This window comes from Peromyscus leucopus, chromosome 5 (assembly GCF_004664715.2).
Source record: "Peromyscus leucopus breed LL Stock chromosome 5, UCI_PerLeu_2.1, whole genome shotgun sequence".
Classification (NCBI taxonomy): domain Eukaryota; kingdom Metazoa; phylum Chordata; class Mammalia; order Rodentia; family Cricetidae; genus Peromyscus; species Peromyscus leucopus.
This window is the reverse complement of record NC_051067.1, coordinates 140,821,391-140,840,958: the sequence shown is the minus strand read 5'-3', so window position 1 is coordinate 140,840,958 and position 19,568 is coordinate 140,821,391. Positions and strand designations below refer to the sequence as shown.

Here is a 19,568-nt window from a genome sequence, read left to right as displayed (position 1 = left end):
TCTTGGGTTCTTTTCCTTCCATTTGTTTATTTCGCCCAATTCTTTTTTTAATCTTACTTTGTTTTATCTTATGAAATTTATTTTAAAATTTTTGTTTTATCTTATTAAGTTTTATTTTTTGTTTTATTTTATTATTATCCCTTAGAAGCCTGTTTGTTTTCTAAGGACAGACAGAGAGTGACTCCAGGTGGGAGGGGAGGTGTGGAGGGACTGGGAGAGTGGAGGGAGGGGAAACTGTAATCAGGATATTTTATGTGAGGGAAAAATTTATTTTCATTTAAAAAAAATTAAAGGGAAGAGGAGATGAGACAGTAGACAAGCATGCTTCTGGATGCTATGAACTTTAGCTGAGAAAAAGAAAGAACACTCTGAAAGTTCATCAAGATAGGAGTTTGCACTTAAAATTAACAGCTTTGCTCAGTGACTAATACTATTTTAACAAGTTATTTAATCAACTTATGCCTCGTTTTCCTTACCTATTAAGATAGGATAATACTATTCATTAATTCAGAATTTTCTGAAAACCACAAGTTAAGGGCATCCTTACAAGATTTTATAATGGATAGTGCGAAGGCTAAAATACAACTATTGAGACACACAAGAGAGCAGGAATATCTCAGTCTTTAGCAATGGGACCCTGGTTGCTTGGAACCTGATCCAGCAGCTTGTGCTGCTTCTGGGAACAGAAGAAAGAAGCTGGTCGGGAAGTGTAGGGTCAGAACCACAGAAAGAAGCCGGTTTGAGTCTCATCCTTGACAGCCAGCTCTCTGTTGGCAAGACACTGAAAATGTCCTTGTTTCTATGAACATTTCTATCCTGGCCAGAGAACAGAAATCCTAAAATCGTTTAGGAGAACTATTTTATGTTCTGATTTCTTGTTTTCAATCTTCCTTCTCCTTTTCCGTAGAAATGAATGACCACAGCAGCCTGGAAGCTGTGTGTGATCAGACACTTCCCTGGTTCCCTAAGCTGTACCCAAAACTGCAGTCCAGTCCAGACACCATGGTAGAGAGGATCATGAAGACATTCTAGGACAACTGGATTGACCAGGTCATCTCTGCATGCCTGAACTTGGTGAAGCCTTGTTAATCCCTAGATGGACCCTTTGGGAGTATAAAAAACAACGACTAAATAGTTGTCTTTTCTGTAAAAGAAAAAGGGTTTATTACACTGTAAAAGGTTTTATTATAACAAGGAATTTAAATCTTTTTATCTCTCCCACCTCATAAAACTTTTATTTTCACAAAGTCCTTGCTATATTCTCAGAGCTGAAGTGTTTTAATTTTCCTTCATTTCATTTGTGCTGAGTCTTTTAAAACTAGCCAGTCACAAAAGACTGTGAGGTGGGACCCTAGCCAATAGGGGAGCAACACTGTCACCACCTACATTAGAACAAAACCAACTGAACTTCCGGTCTCTGCTCGCTTGCTCTTCCGCTTTGGTGAGTAGCCTGTACTTCTGACCAGAAGTAGAGTTTGTCCCGGTTGAGGTCTCTTGCTTTGCAACTCCAGGTTTACTTCTAATGATGGCAGTTCTCCCTTGGAATCCACTCCCATATGCACAAGTTCTGCCTGCCCCCTTTCTTGTATGTTCTCACCTATAATAAAATTATCTTCTGAAACTCAACCTACCTTGTCTGTGAAATTCGTTCTGTGACATTGCCCTGGGGTGGCTTTGGAGGCCACTGAATGTCTTGGATCCTAGTACACTCCCCTTTCAAGTTCTTCTCACCTGAGGCAAGAAGGTGTCTGCCTCAGGACCACCTGCCCTCCTCTTTTCAATGCCTTATTCAATTAGGTCCTAACCCATACTTAGCCATTGAGCTGAGCCCTGAATGGATAAATTTACAGTCTAAGAAGATAGTGAGATGTCTGCTTCTTACCCTCTCACAAAGGATCCCACACAAATGACTCCAGAGGTAAGACCAAGTAAGCTCTTAACTATCATAATAGGCCCTCCATTTCTCCCAGGAGGCAGTTCTCTCTGAGAATCCACCCTCTGTGTTTCTATCACTCATACAGCAGATGTTCTTTAGTAAACCTCTTGTGTTGATGCTGGCCCTGTAAGTACTTCCATCTACATTCTGTTCCTGACACATCGGAAACCAAAATATTACTTAGTTGAATATTTCTTGAATAAGTTCAGTTACAGACTCACTTTAAACACAGGTTGCTTGTGATTGCAATCCAGCTCTATCATTTTGGAAGTGGAATGGTGAAGAGCTAAGCATGTGCTTCATCTTTTCTCAACTCAGTCTTTAATAATTTAGCAAGATATTTTGACAGGCATTCCTTTCTGGAAATGAACACGCATCTTGATCCAACACATCTATAAATGTTATGAAACGCCAAGCATCAGCCCAGTCCAGTCAAATTGTACTTACAGAAGCATAACATAAAGTTTAAGACAAAAAGTCAAAGAACTCTCTTTCATAGATGACCTATAATGGCAGGCAAATGTCTGAGTTCGAGGCCAGCCTGGTCTACAGAGGAAGTTCCAGGACAGCCAGGGCTACCCACGGAAACCCTGTCTCCAAACACAAAAACAAACAAACAAAATTAATAATTTTCTTCACAGACCTAATAAAAATATAAAGACACTGCCCTAAGTGTTCCATGTCTGAAGCGATGTCCCTGTTCCTGTTTTCACTGAACTTCAGTGTTTCTCTTAATATCCTCAAACAACTTCCCTTGATTTTCTGGAAGTTTTCCTTTATGTGTTTCTAAGCCAGTGACAATTAAAATAAAAATTCCAAAGGAGTAAAGCCAAAGAGGAAAGGCTACAACAATCCGATTTGCTTTGCCTACCCTTACCCCCTCCTTATTTCCAGCCACTAATCCTCTCTCAAGCAGCACAATAGAGCAGCCAGACACAAAGCAGGGAGATAAAGTTGGCCAGCTACTGCTTTGTCCTTGTTAAACTGAACCATTTACATAGGGTTAGGAGGCTTGTTTTATCATTTAAACAGACTTAAAAGACCTTTGCAAATGAGATTTAGTTCCTACAAAAGAGCGAATTGGTGCCATTTGGTGAGTAGCTTCTAGCCCACAGCTGACTTGGCAGTAACCAAGCTGATTCTTGGGCCACATGTAGTGTAAGCAAAGATTGCTTCCAGCTGCTAAAACCAGGAAGCCTCAAACTGATTAAATTCTTACCAGGAGGTGAACAGGATGAGGGCCAGGCTCAAAGGCCAGTCATACCAGAACTTGAACTATACCTGAACAAACACTTTTTAGGCAGGTGCTTTAAAGGTGGCTCTGAATGTTCAAAGCCCCCTTGAATCTTCTCTTGAAAGAGAAATCAAGAGCAGACAGGCAATGAACTGAGGAGACTGAAAGACTCAACACAGTCTCCAGCTGTGAAGTGAAGACAATCTAATCTCTTTGATTCATTGTTGGTCAGACTGGCTTTGGGCAAAAAGATAAACTGAAAAACTAACTCCTTTGAGGATGTCAGAAAAAGGTTATTAGTAGGAAAATGTGTTCTTAGCACAGAGTACACTCTTTGCACCAAAATCTTAGATTCAAAAAGACCTAGATGATGATTCTGTACACCACACACCAACTATATGTTTTACCTGGCACACCTTGAACAGATGTTCAGTGTGACCTTGGCCTGTGGCTCAGCAGGGTGAGTAGGACGACCTTGGTTAAATTTGCTCCCCGAAAGTACCAGGGTGGTTACACCCTCCATTCTCAGGTCATCCAGATCTTCTGCAAAAACACAACAACAGAGAGAATTAAATACAGATGAATTAAACAGAGAAAGAACATGTTTTACAGTACCTCCCAGTAATTTGTAAAGTAAACCAATATGTCGTATTTACTATGAAAAAAACAACATGTACAATTATACTTTCCAATGTTCTCTATGTACAGTTGTGTCAACAGCAACTTTACAGCCTGACACCTCCAGCTGCAGTCTGAGGGGCTTGTCCACTCAGGTAAAGCCAGATTTTACCTATACCAAAGAATTAGGATCAGTCAGCATGAGGCAGCATTGGGTTTATTAAGTAAAAATACACACTTCAGGTTTAAGTGTGGGCATCAGTGAGCAAGACAAATATTAGGTCCACGCTAGACCTCTAAAAATGGCTGTATTGGTGACAATGTCCTCAATGGGAGGGCCTAAATTTAGCATCCTGAGGAACCTCCTGAGGGGTAAACTGGGCTCACAAGCACAGGCAGGCAGGAAGTTCACTCAGGTTTTTTTTCTAGTGCTGGTGGCCACTGTGGCTTTTCCCCTTTGGTTGGGGACTGGCGTCACAGGGCACAGTTTTTCACAATTGGTTAATTTTTAAAGAACCAGTGCAAATGAAATGAGGGAAAGTGGGGTAGACAGAGAAGAGCTTGCTTGTGCCAGGAATATGGGTGAGGGGTGCTGTGGGTAGAGAAAAGTTTTACCAAGTGAGGGAGATTAAAAGACTCAAATTCCTTTGCATAAAACTTTACAAGGCAGAGGGATTTATGGAATGTTGGTGGCTGGTGAGTTGCTTACTTTTGTTAGTAAAGAACACTTCTCACACTGGAAAGGAGAAAGTATTACTGGAAACAAACCCCAAACCTCTGCCTCCCAGGACCCAAGGCTGCCTGACTGTGGGCACACATAACCAGTCTCACGTGCCTATCCAGTATCTCTGTGATGATGACCACTACCATATAGTCTAAGTCACGTGCGGTCCATCTCACAGTTTACCTATTAACAAAGCCTGATTCCCTGCCATGCAAGACCTACTTCCTCTCTACCTTCTTGTAAGGACATCAAGAGAAGTCTCCTTTTGTCTTCTCCCGCAGCCTGAAGTTCTACTTTCAGAGCCCCGCTGTGGCCAGCATGCTTAGTGACCTTTTGCCTGAGAAAGATGATACCCCTTTGCCTCTCTCTCAACCCCACCTATCTCTCTAATATCCAATTTGTGTGAAAATGAAATATTTGAGAGGAAGCCTTGGGGAGCCTCCCCAGCTTTGCCACTGTACCCCCCATCTTCAACACTAGGACTTCTTGTCATACCAAGGTTCCCACAGTTCTCCATTGCCCGGCGTTTTTATTCTCTGGTGCCAATACCTTTGGCGAGTCTTCCCCAGGTGTTCACCAAAAATGGCTGCCCATCTCAATGCCAATAAGTCAAAGCCCCCAGTGTTAGATCAGGTTTGCCCAGACCTGCTGAATCTTAAGATGGTAAGGATTCAGTTGTGCTCTCTGCTGTGGCTTTGACCATACTTTCCAAAAAGGAAACTAGAATTCACAAGGATATTTGCTTTCTTTTCTTCAGAGTACTACTCAATCTCACTTACCTAAAGATTCTCACTTTGGTTGTTTTATAAATTCAAATTCTTTATCCCGGGCATTATATTGAACACAAGCAATCAGTTTTCCTTTGTAATACTGCTTGGCCATAATGCAGAGTGGATTATGGCCATCAATGGCCCAAAAGGGTGCCTTTGACCCTAAAATTTTTAGAAAACTTCACAGAATGCCAAGGCAAATGGTAAGAAATCACTTACATCCAAGCTTTCTTCTGTCTCTATAACTATCCCTCTCTGTCAACCTTGCACTGCATCTCAGGTCCTATTACTGCATGGAAAGTCCACTCCATTCAAAGACTGAAACTAGAATCTAAAACTCCCATCTCTTCCTCCTGAAGACCAACTTCTGGACTGTGATCCTGCAGATTATGTCCCTCCTCCTTAGGCCTACTCACCAAACACCCCGCTACCCCAAACTGACTCCCTCTCCTCTGCAGCATTCAGCCCAAATGGTCCACATCTGGCTGACGACTTCCAGCCGCTGTGTTTTTGTCTTTGCTTCTAACTCAAAGCCAATGGGATAAGGTCAAATATCAGCGAGCACAGGAGCCTGGTAAGCCCTAGGCAGATATTGGAAACAAACACTCTTGGTGTCCCACAAAGAAGAACGCCCTATAATACACTTACTCTAGCTGTCAAGAAAACAGATGGACCATGCTGGCTAGTTCTAAACTACCAGGCCATTAATGAAGCCATCTCACCAGTAGTATCTGTGGTACTTCTCACCTGCTCTATCCTTCTTCCTGTCCTTGTACAAACTTCTCATTCCATTGTCACTGACCTCAATGGGATTTTTTAACCACTCCACTTGGCCTTTCCTTACAAAACAGTTTTGCTTTGATTTTATCCAGATAGTCCTTTCCAACACACTATACCCATGATCCCCACTCTCACGTGAACTTCTGATATATCCCTGCACCAGTGTCCCTTTTTAAATGCACTAATGTTTCTTCCTCTTTGTTTTCCAAAAGCCATAAAATACAATTTTTTTGAGATATTGGGTCATTTTTTTCAACCCCTTTCCTCTCATTTCTGTCTCTCCTTGTCAGTCAGCTCCCTGTATGCTTTATAAATAGGAATTCAACCAAAATGCAGGGAATTGCCCAAGTGGGGTGCATGGTAGGCACTTTGAACTCAGTTCTAGAATCTGGGCCCCTTCTATCTGAAATCACTTCACAAACAGGGCATTAGCCCTACCCATATGAGTAGATTGATTCTAAATCCACTTTACACATTACCCATTCTCATGCTTCCATTTGGAGGAAGAGGCAAGGTTTTAACTTGTAAGGACAATACCTAATCCTAAAGCTCCTACATGCAGCTGCTGTACCATAGAAGGCAACCATCCTCCATTGTAGGAAATAAGAAAAACAAGACTCCTTTATTAACTTGGTGATCTGCAAAGCTAATAAAAAAAAGAGCTGCATTTTAAGCCCTGTACCTTCCTATGGTGATATTTTATTTGTATTCAAATGTTATTTGTATGATAATAAATAAAGTTGCCTGGGGGTCAGAGCTATTAGCAAGCCATAGGAAAGCAGGGCAGTGGTGGTGTACATTTATAATCCCAGCACTTGGTAAGCAGAACTAAGTAAGTCTCTGTGTGTTCCAAGGCAGTCATGTGGTTGGGCTTACAACCAATGAGAAGGAAGAACAGAAACACTATAAAAAGACAGACACATAGGAAGTAGTTCTGGTTTGGAGAGGTAGGATCACCTCAGGAGGAAGGGTAAGGTTTTAGCTCTTAGCTCTGACCTCTTGGCTTTCTTCTTTGCATTGGTTCTGTGTTTCTTATTTAATAAGACGGTTGGTTACATCTACACCTTCCCTTTCTGTTACATCTCCATGTAACATTTAACCCTCTACCTTATTAACCTAATAAGGTAAAATAGAAATTACCAAAAGAGGGAGCCATCTTATATCAAGGTTGGCTTACGAAGGAAGGAAATTCATTTTATATAAGGGTGGAAAACCTTAAAATCTTAGCAATGCTTCATGACCAGTTCCATTTAGGTCATTTCCCACTAGCCAATCTCCTCAGTTACTCAATCCTGCCACATACGTCCTCACTCACCTTGAGATTTAAGGGGAGCATTGTCTTAGAGCATTCCCTTTTCTCTGAGCCCATCTGATTCCCTTGAAAAATCACTCATCACCCTTCAGAACTGCTCCCATCTTCACAAAGGGAATATAAATCTCTTAATCTCAGGAAATCGTTGGGTAGCCATGTCCCTGAGATACCCCTATACACATGAATTCATTTGTATACATTTTCTCTTGTCAATCTGCCTATTGCTAAGGTGAGAAATAAAGACAGGGAGATTATGGGGACATAGGAAGAAAAAGGATCCCCTTGAGAAATTGAATAAAACAAAAACATTTGCTGTAAAGGCTGTTGATAGAGAGTTCATGTTCTTCTCATACATAGTAGTTTATGTTAAAGAAACAGTAAAGCCAGCTTAGGTCCTAAGTGAGTATGACATTGGGTAAGGTTTCATTTCTTCCTCTAGATATTCCTGAGAATCACAAAGAAAATTGTTGACTTTATTTACAGTAAAGACATTTTACCTTCCTGTATCCATGAGCCAGACTTCACCTGGTCAGTTGGAATCCTGCCAGGTGTCCAGAGGCAAACACTAGGTGATCTCATTTAGGTTTCCTTTTTGTTTTTAATTAATTAACTTGTATTACGTTTATTTGCATGCCTCCCCCCCCATCCTGTGTGTGTGTGTGTGTGTGTGTGTGTGTGTGTGTGTGTGTGTGTGTGTGTGCGCTAATGTACACACGCCCGGAAGTTAAAGCCCAACTTTTCCCTCCTTTGTCTCCCTCCACCATGTGGTTCCTTGAGATCAAACTCAAGTTTTGTTTCAACTTGTTGGCAAAGCTAACAAATGGATAACTATTGTTCTAGCTTTCCTTTTTATTAGTCCCAGTGGAGTCATCTTGACGGCTAGGATCTCTTTCTGCACTGTGCTCAATAAAACAGGTAAAGAGGAAAAGCCTCCTGTCTTAAGGGAAAAGCTGTGGGGTTTCCTAGGTTTGGTCCTTACATCTGTGAGGCTGTTCTTTCAGCCTCGATTGGAAAGCTGTTCTTGGTTCTGAAGCATCTTAAATGTACCATTCATTGTGTTTGGCTTTGGTCGTTGGCATCCACACTCATTGCTGGTACGTGATCAATCTTTTATTACATGATCACAGTGACAATACAACAAAACGTTGAAATATATTTGGATATGCTTGAGTATGAAAGCAAATGTGCAGACACTCAATGGTGAGCATCTGGAGCCCTAGGCTCTAACCAAACTTCCACAAGGTAAGGAGTGTTCAGAGGCGACTGGAAGACAATATGCAAATGGATAATGGCTAAAACATTCAGGAGATTTCAGCACTGACCCACACCCCCTTCAGCAACTGGCCCAAACATTTAGGATTTGTTTAACAAAGACTGTTTCCCTCCTTTTGCTTCCATTTCCAACACGTGTTGCACTAAAGAGACAGACAGAGTCACTTCCCTTAAGGAAACACTGTACTTTGCCCCACAATCCACACCCCTCACCCACCTCCTGTCCAGTGCAGCCCCTATGAGCCACCATAAGGTTCAGCTGTCCTTTCTGAGGCCTGATCAGCAGGGAATAACTTCCTTTTTTCTTCTTCAGCCTCCTTCCTTTGATGCTGACTGGAACCTTTGCCTTTTCTGGTTCTTGGGCTCCCTTGCTCTTTCCCTACGCTCCTTCCTCGCTGTGAGGCTGATGGTCTGCCTGCCATGTGTCTAACCTAGCCATGCTGGCTTACATGGCCTGCCTTCCCCCCTTTTCCTCTCCTGCGTTCTCTTGGCAGCTGCTGAGTGACAGCTTGCCTTAATGGTGGAGAGTGGGGTGGGGTGGGGAAGGGTGGGAAGGTGTCTTAAATGCTAATAAATTACCTTTGAGCTTCCATTTGAGTGAATTTTTAAATTCTTTTATTAATGAGACCGAGAAACCCAAGAAGAGATCCCGATTTCCCTTGCTTCCTTGATTTTTAATAATTTGTTAGTTAATTAATTATTTGAAAAACTGATCCTTACATATATTGGCTCCTGGAAACTGGTTTTTGAAGGAATCTTTTTGCTACACTTATCTATAGACACAAGAATAAAATACACAAGAAACTAAAGAGGGAAGAAGCTGTTAATCCCACTGGGCGAGAATAAGACCATTACCCCAATTTTTGAGCCAAATTTGAAGCAATTTTATTAAATACTGGCCAGGACCATGAATACTGATGAGGTCCATACCCAAGACCCATGCTCAGAATATGGTACGAATGACAGTCATCCAGGGATTATAAAAGCCAAACCCTCAAGGCTCCGCACTGCCCACCTACATCCAACCCATCTTCATCCAATCAGAGGCAAGCATACATCCTTGAAAAACTTCCTGCCTATGTACCTCTTGCCTACATCCTGCTTGCAGTTGGGCAACAAAGCTTGTTTACAGAAGTGGAAACATGTGGCTTGACATCTTACATAAACAACAGCCCCCAGCATTCCAGGAAACTATAGACCCTTGGGAAAGTAGGGATTACAGGTTAGAGGTGTTGTTGTTTTATAGATCTCTTAAGCATGGTAATTTAAATTTAAAGCATAGTGTTAGCCATCACAAAGCCTGGGTCATCAGGGTGCATATTAACTCTGAGGCCTGCAAGAGGGGAAAAGCAGCTGAAAGAGGCTGAAGCATATTAGAAAGCAGAGGTGATCCAACACAGTGTGAAGACTAACTTAACCGAAGGGCTGAGTGTGAAATCTGAGCAAGTTTCTCCACATTCTCACCTCTCAGGAAGACTGGAAAGGTAATGCCTTTGGTTTCACACATGCTGCCCCCCAGAGACCCACACAGAGGACCCCAGAGAGAGTGGGAGCCATGGTTCAGAATGGAGTTACACACAGGCCTGCGGAGACCTGACAGTTCACATCCTTAGGTTAACTCAAGCATTCAGACTTACTTAACTTTCATCATAAGAAAAGATAAGCACATTATAAGAATGTTGTGTTTTAAACTTTTGAGAAGGCATTGGCCTTTTTTTTCCAACGGAAAGCCCAATGGAGGGATTTATGTTTAAAGGTAGCTTATAAAACTATGGCATTTCTTCTGAGTCCCAAGAAGGCTGCTGAGAAGAATGAACTAATTTACCACTGAGGGCACAGGCATTTTATCTTTATTCACTGGCAAACAACCAAGAACTAATCAAGCAAAATAGGGTTTTGATGTCAGAAAATAGCGGCTGCTTAGATGAAATAATCCCAGGACTTTCATTTCATTTGAGTGTAATCCGTGAAATAATTACAGCTGTCTGAACTAGACAGTGTGCGAGATGAGTGAATTTTCACATCTGTTTCAAGGAACCTTATAGAAAAATTAAAAGCCTTTCAAGTGTAAGTCTCTTCACAGTGATTCATTGATGAGTTGAAGAAGAATTATATGGTGGTTTTCCCTGCATTGCAATTGGTTTGTTGATTTATATCAATAAAACTGATTTGGTTGAATGTTTTGAACAGATGTTACACATTCTGAGTAAATTATTAAAAATAAGGCAAATGTTAAGAAAACATCAGAAATTAGACAAGATCAAATAAAATATGTATGAAATATTTCTGTTATGTGAGACAGTTACAGTTCCCAAAAAGGGAAAGAAAGAAAAGAGAAGGCAACATAACTCTTATCTGGCACACACTGCAGCGGAGAGATGAGGAGACTGTGGGGTGACAGCAGGGAGGGGGCCCCATGAGCACCGAAAGCGTCTCCATTTTCGTACTCATACCTAAAATATCACTTCGGCATTTTTCTCTGTGCATCGATTTCACAAAAAAATTATAAAAATAATAAAATCCATAAATATTTAGAACAAATTGGTAGTGAACAGAAATTACAAGTTTCAAGTTTTAGACTAATGATAGCATTTTATTTGGGAAATAAGTTTTGTGGAATTTAAAGGCTGTGTTAGGCTTTTCCATTTTAATGCTATAAGAGTATTTGGATTAAAGAATATTTAATTTCCCTGGCTAATGAGTCAATAAACAAAAGAAAAAGATTAAACTGATAAGATAAAGGAAATGTTTATATTGATTTAAATTTGTACATGTTCTGTTTCTTCTGTTAACTGGAAAGGGCAAGAAATATACTAGCTAGCAGTCCTCCTATGATTACTGTGAATGGAACAATCTACAGGCAACCTAATTTTTATGAGGCTGGAATTTGTTTGCTCAGGCCGTAAGTGAATCACAAGGCTTGGGTTAATTGACCTGATTGCAACATAACTTGTGAAGCTCCTTCCTTTAGTCAGAAAAAGCAAGACAACTGGGAATAGTCTTCTCTAACACAGAAGAAACTGCTGGTTCTTCTAACAAATTCAAACTCAAACACTGTTCAATGCAGAGCTCCTGTGTCAGAACACACACACACCCTCATTTCTCTTAACTTTCAGCAACCACAAGTTCAAGAGATTATTTTGTGTACACCAAAGAATTGGCTTGTGCCTCTCGAAATACTGGTTAGTTTCTGAAAATCTGACAGATGATTTTATGAACTGTGTAAACTTCTCCTTAATAAAAGTCCTAGCATGTGAATTTAGCTCAACATGGGTTACATGAACAAGCTGGCCTTTTATGATGGAAAACTGAGTTATAGCCCGAATTCACGTCATGGCATGTCATAACAAACACAAAAATGTAAAGACCAGAGAAGTTAAGAGGTATCAGGGATCAGACTCATGGAGAGTGGAGAGGGAATATTGCAAGAGACCAAGGAGAAAGGTGTTCACTTAGAAAACAGAGAATGGGGAACATTTGGCAAAATGCCCAGAGTCCAAACACAAGTAAGCAAGGATGAGAGGCAGTCACGAGCATTAACCAGTTCATCAAAAATAAACAGATTATGTAAAATATCAAATTTTCATAAGACATTGGGTAAAATGTATTATACTTTAGTTACTTTTCTATTATGTGATAAGACACCAGGACCAAGGCATCTTATAGAAGACAGCATTTAATGGAAGCTTACAGATTCAGAGGAGGAGCCCATAGCCATCATGGTGGGAATTACGGCAGCAGGCAGGCAGGCTCTGGAGAAGTGACTGAGAAGCTACATCTTGAAACACAACAACAAGAAGGTAGAGGAAGCTAACTTGAAAATGGCTGGGATTATTAAACCTCAAAGCCAGCCCACAGGACACAACTCCTCCAACAAGGCCACACACCTCCTAATTCTTCCCAAACAGCTCCCAACTGGGAAGCAAGCACTCAAATATATGAACTTATGGGGACCGTTCTCAATCAAGTTACCACAGTCAAAAGGATAAGGATTATGTAAGTTATCAAATCTTCATGACACAGTGGGTAAAATGTATTATAATTAAAAAATAAAATTCTTGTAAAAATCTTACAAAACACATTATTTTAGTTAAAATGTGTTTGCCCAATTTCAGTTTCCTTATGATTTTTTTTCCTGGTTAAACGGTTCATATAATGAATATCTTTCAATAATCTCTGCTTTGAGAAAGCACCTTTCATTTCTATGAAGTGGTCATGAAATGACCGTTGGTACTATCAGGAAATGTTATTTTGTTCAAAATATTATTTCAACCACGACAGATAGCAGATAAAATTAACTGAATTTAGAATCAACTAAGAAGCCCGAGAGGGGTATAGCTCTGGGTCTATCTGTGAGAGTATGCCCAAAGAGAATCAGCTAAGTGGAAAAAGACCTACTCTGAATGTGAGGGCCCGATCTCACTGTCTGAGGACCTGGAGGAAAAGAAGAACATGAACAGAACGTCAACATATTCCCCTTTTCTACTCATGTCCCAGAAGCATGGCTTCTGTTTCCTGGCACACCATGATGTGAAAGGAATCTTTTCTATACCCCTTTGCTGTGACAGAATCCTTTAAAACCACTAGCTAATATAAATGTTATTCCTTTGAGTTCCTTCTCCCATCGGGTAGGTGTTTGTCACAGTGGTGTATGCATAACTAACACAGAAAATTGGTATCAGAAAAGTGCTGTCATTGCCGTGACTACCCCTGAATATGTGGCACTTACGCATTTGAACGTAGCTTGTAAGAGGTATTGGGAAGAACTGAGAAAAATTGGCTGGGCAAAGCTTAAAATGCTGTCAGTGTAGCTTAGAGGAGCATTCTGGTGGAAGCTGAAAAATCTCAGACGGCAACATGAAAATGAACGGTAAAGACTGTTTTCATGAAGTTTCCGAAGGGGGAACAAGGGCTATGTCTATAACAGGACATGAAACTATTCATGTTACATTCCAGCACACAACACACACACACAAAAAAAAAAAAAAGAAAAAAAGAAAAAAAGAAATAATAATCTCACTGTTTGTTAATGTCTTAAAGATCTGTGGGAGACTTAGCCTAAACGTGATGGGCTCACTAATCTGGCAATGAAAATGTCAAGACAATCCAGAATTCAGGCTGCAGCATGGTTATTGCTTTCTGCTTCATGTGAGGGTTGTGGTGAAAAATGAGAGCAAAAAGCAGAGGAGATTTGTGAAGTATATGGTCTCTGCAGAAAATGAACTACTTGAAAGTTGTGGACAAGAAGGATATGGCCATTAAAGAGACTAATACCATTAAAGAGAATGTGAATGCTTTTCACCAGGAAAATAAGAAATTAGATAGACCCCATCAATTACGGGACTCAGGATATAAAAAAAGAATACTCATCATTTGAAATACTTTCCTTGACTAGTTAGAGTTACAGGACATCCTGATTACATAGGTTTTCCCAAGATTTAGCCACACTAGCACTCAGTGGCCACTTTGGCCATGATCTGATAGGGCCCAATAATGCTCATACTAGTAGCAACCTGGCATCATGGAACACTGGTTTTGAAGGCATGTATAGTGCAAGGACCATGAAGTCTTCCATCCACATTTTAAGGATGACTTGGTAAGCCAAACCCTATATACAGAAGGATTTATCACACGAAGCTATAAGGCCAAAGTCTAAGCCATAGTGGGAACTTCAGGACATGGGAGACAAGAAGAATGGGGAGTGTCTGCCTAGGAAAGCCACAGCCAAGACAAACCCATGGGGCCCACAGACAGCAAGGCCACAGGAGTAGGACTTCACAATCCCACTGGAGTACACATCAGAATCTGTGGTCCAGATACCCAACACGGAACTACAGATCTAATATTTGTCTGTTCGATGTTTGTGTTGCTTTGGTCTAATCATTTCTATGCTCCCATTCTTACTATTTATAGTGAGATTGATTTACACCATGACACTATATTGGAAGCACACAACTTGCTTTTGATATTTATATGTGTATGTGTGTGAAGGGGGAGTGTATTTTACAAAATCTCACGGCTAATTGTTTACCTTGAGTCTCAGGGACTCTGAACTTAGATGGTTGAACAATGTTAAAACTGTTAAGACTAAGAGGATTCTGAAGACACAGTAAATACATTTTACATTAAGAGATAGAGTTGAGACTTTTAGGGTACCAATGGTAGAATGTTATAATCCACAGCAATGTGTTTGGTGTCAAATTGACAAGAGGTGGGCTTTCAAAGGTAATCTGCATTGACAAAGGGATTGAAGTCTAGAATCAGTAGGAGATGCTAAGATACATGTGTGGGTTTGAGGGACATTTCTAGAAACTACTAACTGACAGAGAAAGAACCACCAGAAATATAAATATCATCATCACATGAGCTGGAGCCTCAGATGGGATAAAAGAGGAAAAAGGAAAAACTAAGTAGAGTCCTGCCATTCTCTGTCTGTCTGCTTTCTAGCCTGCTGTTACACAAACGGTCCCTTCCCTGCTGTGACGGGCTGAATCCTCTGACACTGTAAGCCAATATAAAGCTTTCCTTATTAAGTTCTGTACTTTGTTACAGTGACGTGGAAATAACCGATACATTTTCTAAGTTGTGCATTTCTTAGGTATATTCTATTAATTTGTTGATTGCTGATGAACATGGACCATAAACATAATAATTTTGCCTTATACCATACTTAATGATACTTTGATCCAAATATTAATTGGGCTTACTTTTATTTTTTGGGATTTTTTTGTTTGTTTGTTTGGGACAGGGTTTCTCTATGTTGCCCTGGCTGTCCTGGTAATTTGGCTTATTTTGAAAACTATTTCTGCATTGGGTTCTTTAGCATGAATTGTTAGAAGGTCTTGTTAATAAAAACAAACCCAGGGCCAGGTATTGGGGTGAAGGCTGGAAGATCAGAGAAGCAGAACAAGCCACAGCTTTTTCACCTCGCCAATTTCTCAGCTGATCCTGTTTCCTTAGACTGGAAACCTCTGTGTCATCATCCGAATGGATCTCAGCTGAACTGCTACTCACAGCCTGAAAGCTTAACCAGCTCTAGTTCCTGGTCCCCATGCCTTATATACCTTTTTGCTTCCTGCCATCACTTCTGGGATAAAAGGTGTGAGTCACCATGCCTGGCTGTTTCCAGTGTGGCTTTGAACTCACAGAGGTCCAGATGGATCTCTACCTTTGGAATGCTAGCATTAAAGGTGTGTGTACCACCATTTTCTGGCCTCTATATCTAGTGGCTGTTCTGTCTCTGACCGCAGATAAGTTTATTAGGATGCACAATATTTTGGGGAACACAATATCACCACAGGGTTCTATGTATGCTATCTCAAAGTCACTGCTTTGGGAAAAGCATAATAAACTCATACACTAACTACTGCAGTCCAGAGCTCAGCAGCTAAATTTTGTTTGGGTGATCTAAGATTTCTCGTGGTGGCATTGTCTCTATCTGAAGTAAGAAGACTTCAAATGCAAGTACAATCCACTAGTGGGTATAATGTTAGGATTGAATGCCAGTGCATTTCTTTCATTATTTAAAGTGTAGTGAGATTTAAATGGGTGACATTAGCATCCACTCACTTGTATATCTCTTTCCTTTCATTCAGTTCTTTATTTTCTTAGGCTCTGGCTTTTTGCCAGTATTCTCCCTTCATTAAACCCTTAGTGGTGTGCATTTCTTTTGTTTTAACTGGCCTCCTATTTATTTGTGTCTCTTTTTCTCCACTACTTCATTTTCATGATTTTTTTAAAATAACTTCTTTATGAATGCTTTAAGCTAATATTTGGAAAAAATAATATCAGAGCTTTGTGTTGTTGCTCTTAAGATTTTCAGTCCTTCATGGAATACTCTTAATAAAACAAAGATTAACTAAGTGTCCACAGAAAATGGTGAAAAACTCTATATGAGTCCCACTATTGATGACTTAAATCCTATGTGGTTAATGTAAAAATAATGCTAAGTGCCATAGGTATCTTCTTTCCCTTATCTTCAAACTCCTCTCATTTTTCTCATGTACTAATTCCTTTGAGACCAATAAAAAAGAATCAAATTTGGAGAAAAATATTAAAAGATCATGGCTTGCCATATCCTAAAATTCCTGTTGATGTGTTTTGGCTGTGGTGCCAACTCTCACCCTCTGGTGGTGTGCCACAGGTGAAGCGCTGTACATGACATACCTTTTCCAGCACTGTGAAACAAGTCACATGACGCGCCATGCTGCCATCATGTCTGACGCGCTGTAAAGCCGTTTTCCACTTTGTGATGCTTTCTTGGAATCCGTGTGCTGTTCTCATCCTTTACACTCCCAGACACATAGCATTGCCACCCAAAATGAAATTTTACAAGACCATTTCCAATTTTGTTCCATTTTTTTGGATAGCTGCCTCCATGGAACTGTGTTTTAATAAGATGTGATAAGGCATGGTGTTACCTGTGGATATCATCTTACTTCCTGCAGTAGATGTAGTTTCTTGCTACTTTTTTAATTTTTTTGAGATTAAAATATAATTACAGTATTCTCTCTTTCCCTTTTCTAAGACTGCTTTTCCCTCTTTCAAATCATGGCCTCTTTAATAATTAATTGTTGTTGTACGCATTATGTGTATATATATGCATATGTGTTACAAAATATAACCAGCTCAGTCTGTATAAAGTTACAAGATACATCTTTAGTTTAAATGAATATTTTGTGATAAAAAACAATTAAAAGATAAAGTACACAGAAATTATCAATCGATTATATAACATACTGTCTTTATAAACTAGCCTAGTCTCTTCTATACCTGAAGAGTCTTGCTATCCTCAAGTCTGCACTTTCTCTGCTCTCATCCTGGAATTCCTCCCTCACCCCCCCACCCTCCACCCCCACCCCTGCCACACCAGATAGTCCACTCTATGCTCTCTGGCTTCATTCAGTCTTTGTTCAACTACTGCCTTTTAATAGGGGGTGTCTTTGAGGATTGTAAGACAGAATCCTCTATTTCTCTATCTTCTGTCTTTATAGTATCATCTTCTGGAATCATATTATACAATCACTGCTCATTGCCTGCACCATTCACTAATCAATTTATAGCAAGTGTCCCACAGTCATTGCTTTGTTCTTATTTTCCAGAACTGTCCCTAGAATAGAAATGCTCACTGGTTATATATCAAATGCACAGAAAATTAATTATCCAAACACCATGATTTGCACGCCACAATTAGCTCCACTTTATAGATGATGCAAATTATAGGTGAAGTCTCTTAGAGATTCTGTTGTGTTTCCCAAAGCAAGAGTTAACTGGGGATATAAGAACAGAAACGATTTGTCTGGCCTGCAGATAGGGTCAACTTTGTATAGACTCAAATAAATTGGATAAGGATTTCTTAAATGTGTGTTGTGTAAGTTATATTACTTACCTTCTATGTTTAATAAATGTATATTAAGTTAGCTGCATGTCTAAAATCCCATTCTTCAAGGTCAAATTTTTAAAGTAAAAGTATCATTTGTTGAATGTCTGTATATTTTAATAAATAAATTAATTAATAAAATAAATGAATATTAAATAAATAGATAAATAAATATTTTAATAAATAAAAGCAGCCAGCTGGGAACTCGGGCCTGGAGTCCAAGAAGTTTTAAGATACTGAATTTTACCAACAATCATATGAATTTGGGACAGCTGTTACCTTGCTTACCTGGCTTGACACTCTGGTTATAGTAATGCAAAATATGGGACTTCACTAATCTGAACCCAGATTTTCTATCCATAGAAACCATGAGGCAAGAAATGTCTGGGGTGCAGGAGGGAAGGACTCAGTCCCATTTAAGGGGTGGGCCACTGAGAGTCTGGCCATGTTCCAGTGAGTATATAAATAATACAAATTGGACTTGGTTTGCTTTTTTTTTAATTCTTATTTTTATTTTTTGTGGGGGAGTTCGCAAGGGTTGGGAGTGGGCATGGGAGGACTGGGAAGTTAGTGTGATTGGGGTGCAAGATGTGAAATTCCCAGAGAATCAGTAAAGATGTATATTGCAAAAAAAAAAAAAGAAACTAAAAGAAATGCCAGTTGTTTTAAGCTGTGGAATGCATGGTAATTTGTCATACATTCATAGCTGACAAATGAAGTATTAAAGTAATTTTTTTCTCAAAATTACTAAGAATAAAATTCTTAGTGACATCTTAAAGAATTATTTTGCATTAAATACCTTAAACTAAAGATCAATTGAGAAATACCAATAAATATAAAAAACCAAAAATAATTAAAATTCCAGACTACCATATTTTCAGACATTGACCATTCAAGTGATTCTTTCAATTATTTTTCTTATTTTCAAAATGGTAGTCAAAATTCTACATTTAAGATTATTAGAGGCTAGATATGTGTCTCAATGGGAGAATTCCATTCCACCACTGTGAAATAAAGCAATTAAAAAGAGGAATAGTTACCAAAATTTAATGTTTGGTTAAATTTATAATATACCCAACTAGTCTATGGGAGATTTAATAGAAATTCCATGTTTGCTTCTTTCAATTGATTTACCAAGGTCTTCGAGTGCCAATTTCCCCTTTCCTCTGTGTTAAATCTTGATTACATCTTTGTTTCCTTTGTGCTGTGTCTTAAATTCTAACCACAGTTGTTAACATCATTCAGCAAGGAAAGTATGACTTACTTTGTGAGTTTCAAATTCAATATGTGGTTTTCACAAACGCATTCTAACAAAAAGTAGAGGCATCGGTAGCAGCTCTTCAAGGAACACACACACACACACACACACACACACACACACACCTCGGATATCAAAGCAGCATGTGCCCCACTTTGTCCTGCATTATCCTAGCTCAGCATCTCCAGATGGACTCCATCCATTTCTTAGACAACATCACATGAGGAGGAGCACTCACCACTCAGCCAGCATCTCTTCCAGAGCTGTCTTAGGGAACTTTTGCAA

The 19,568-nt window shown here is 39.7% G+C and overlaps 1 protein-coding gene across 5 annotated transcripts in view; it reads right to left on the bottom strand.

The window, feature by feature from the left end:
• Positions 1-19,568, bottom strand: part of C5H8orf34 (chromosome 5 C8orf34 homolog) — a 375,498-nt gene that overhangs the window by 131,413 nt on the left and 224,517 nt on the right. For 4 of the 5 annotated variants that reach the window (XM_028864575.2, XM_028864569.2, XM_037206416.1 and 1 more), the window contains one exon: positions 3,578-3,713. In XM_028864575.2, coding sequence (XP_028720408.1) covers positions 3,578-3,713 — 136 coding nt within the window. The remainder of the gene's footprint in view (positions 1-3,577; positions 3,714-19,568) is intronic. The other variant, XM_028864570.2, reaches the window with a different exon arrangement.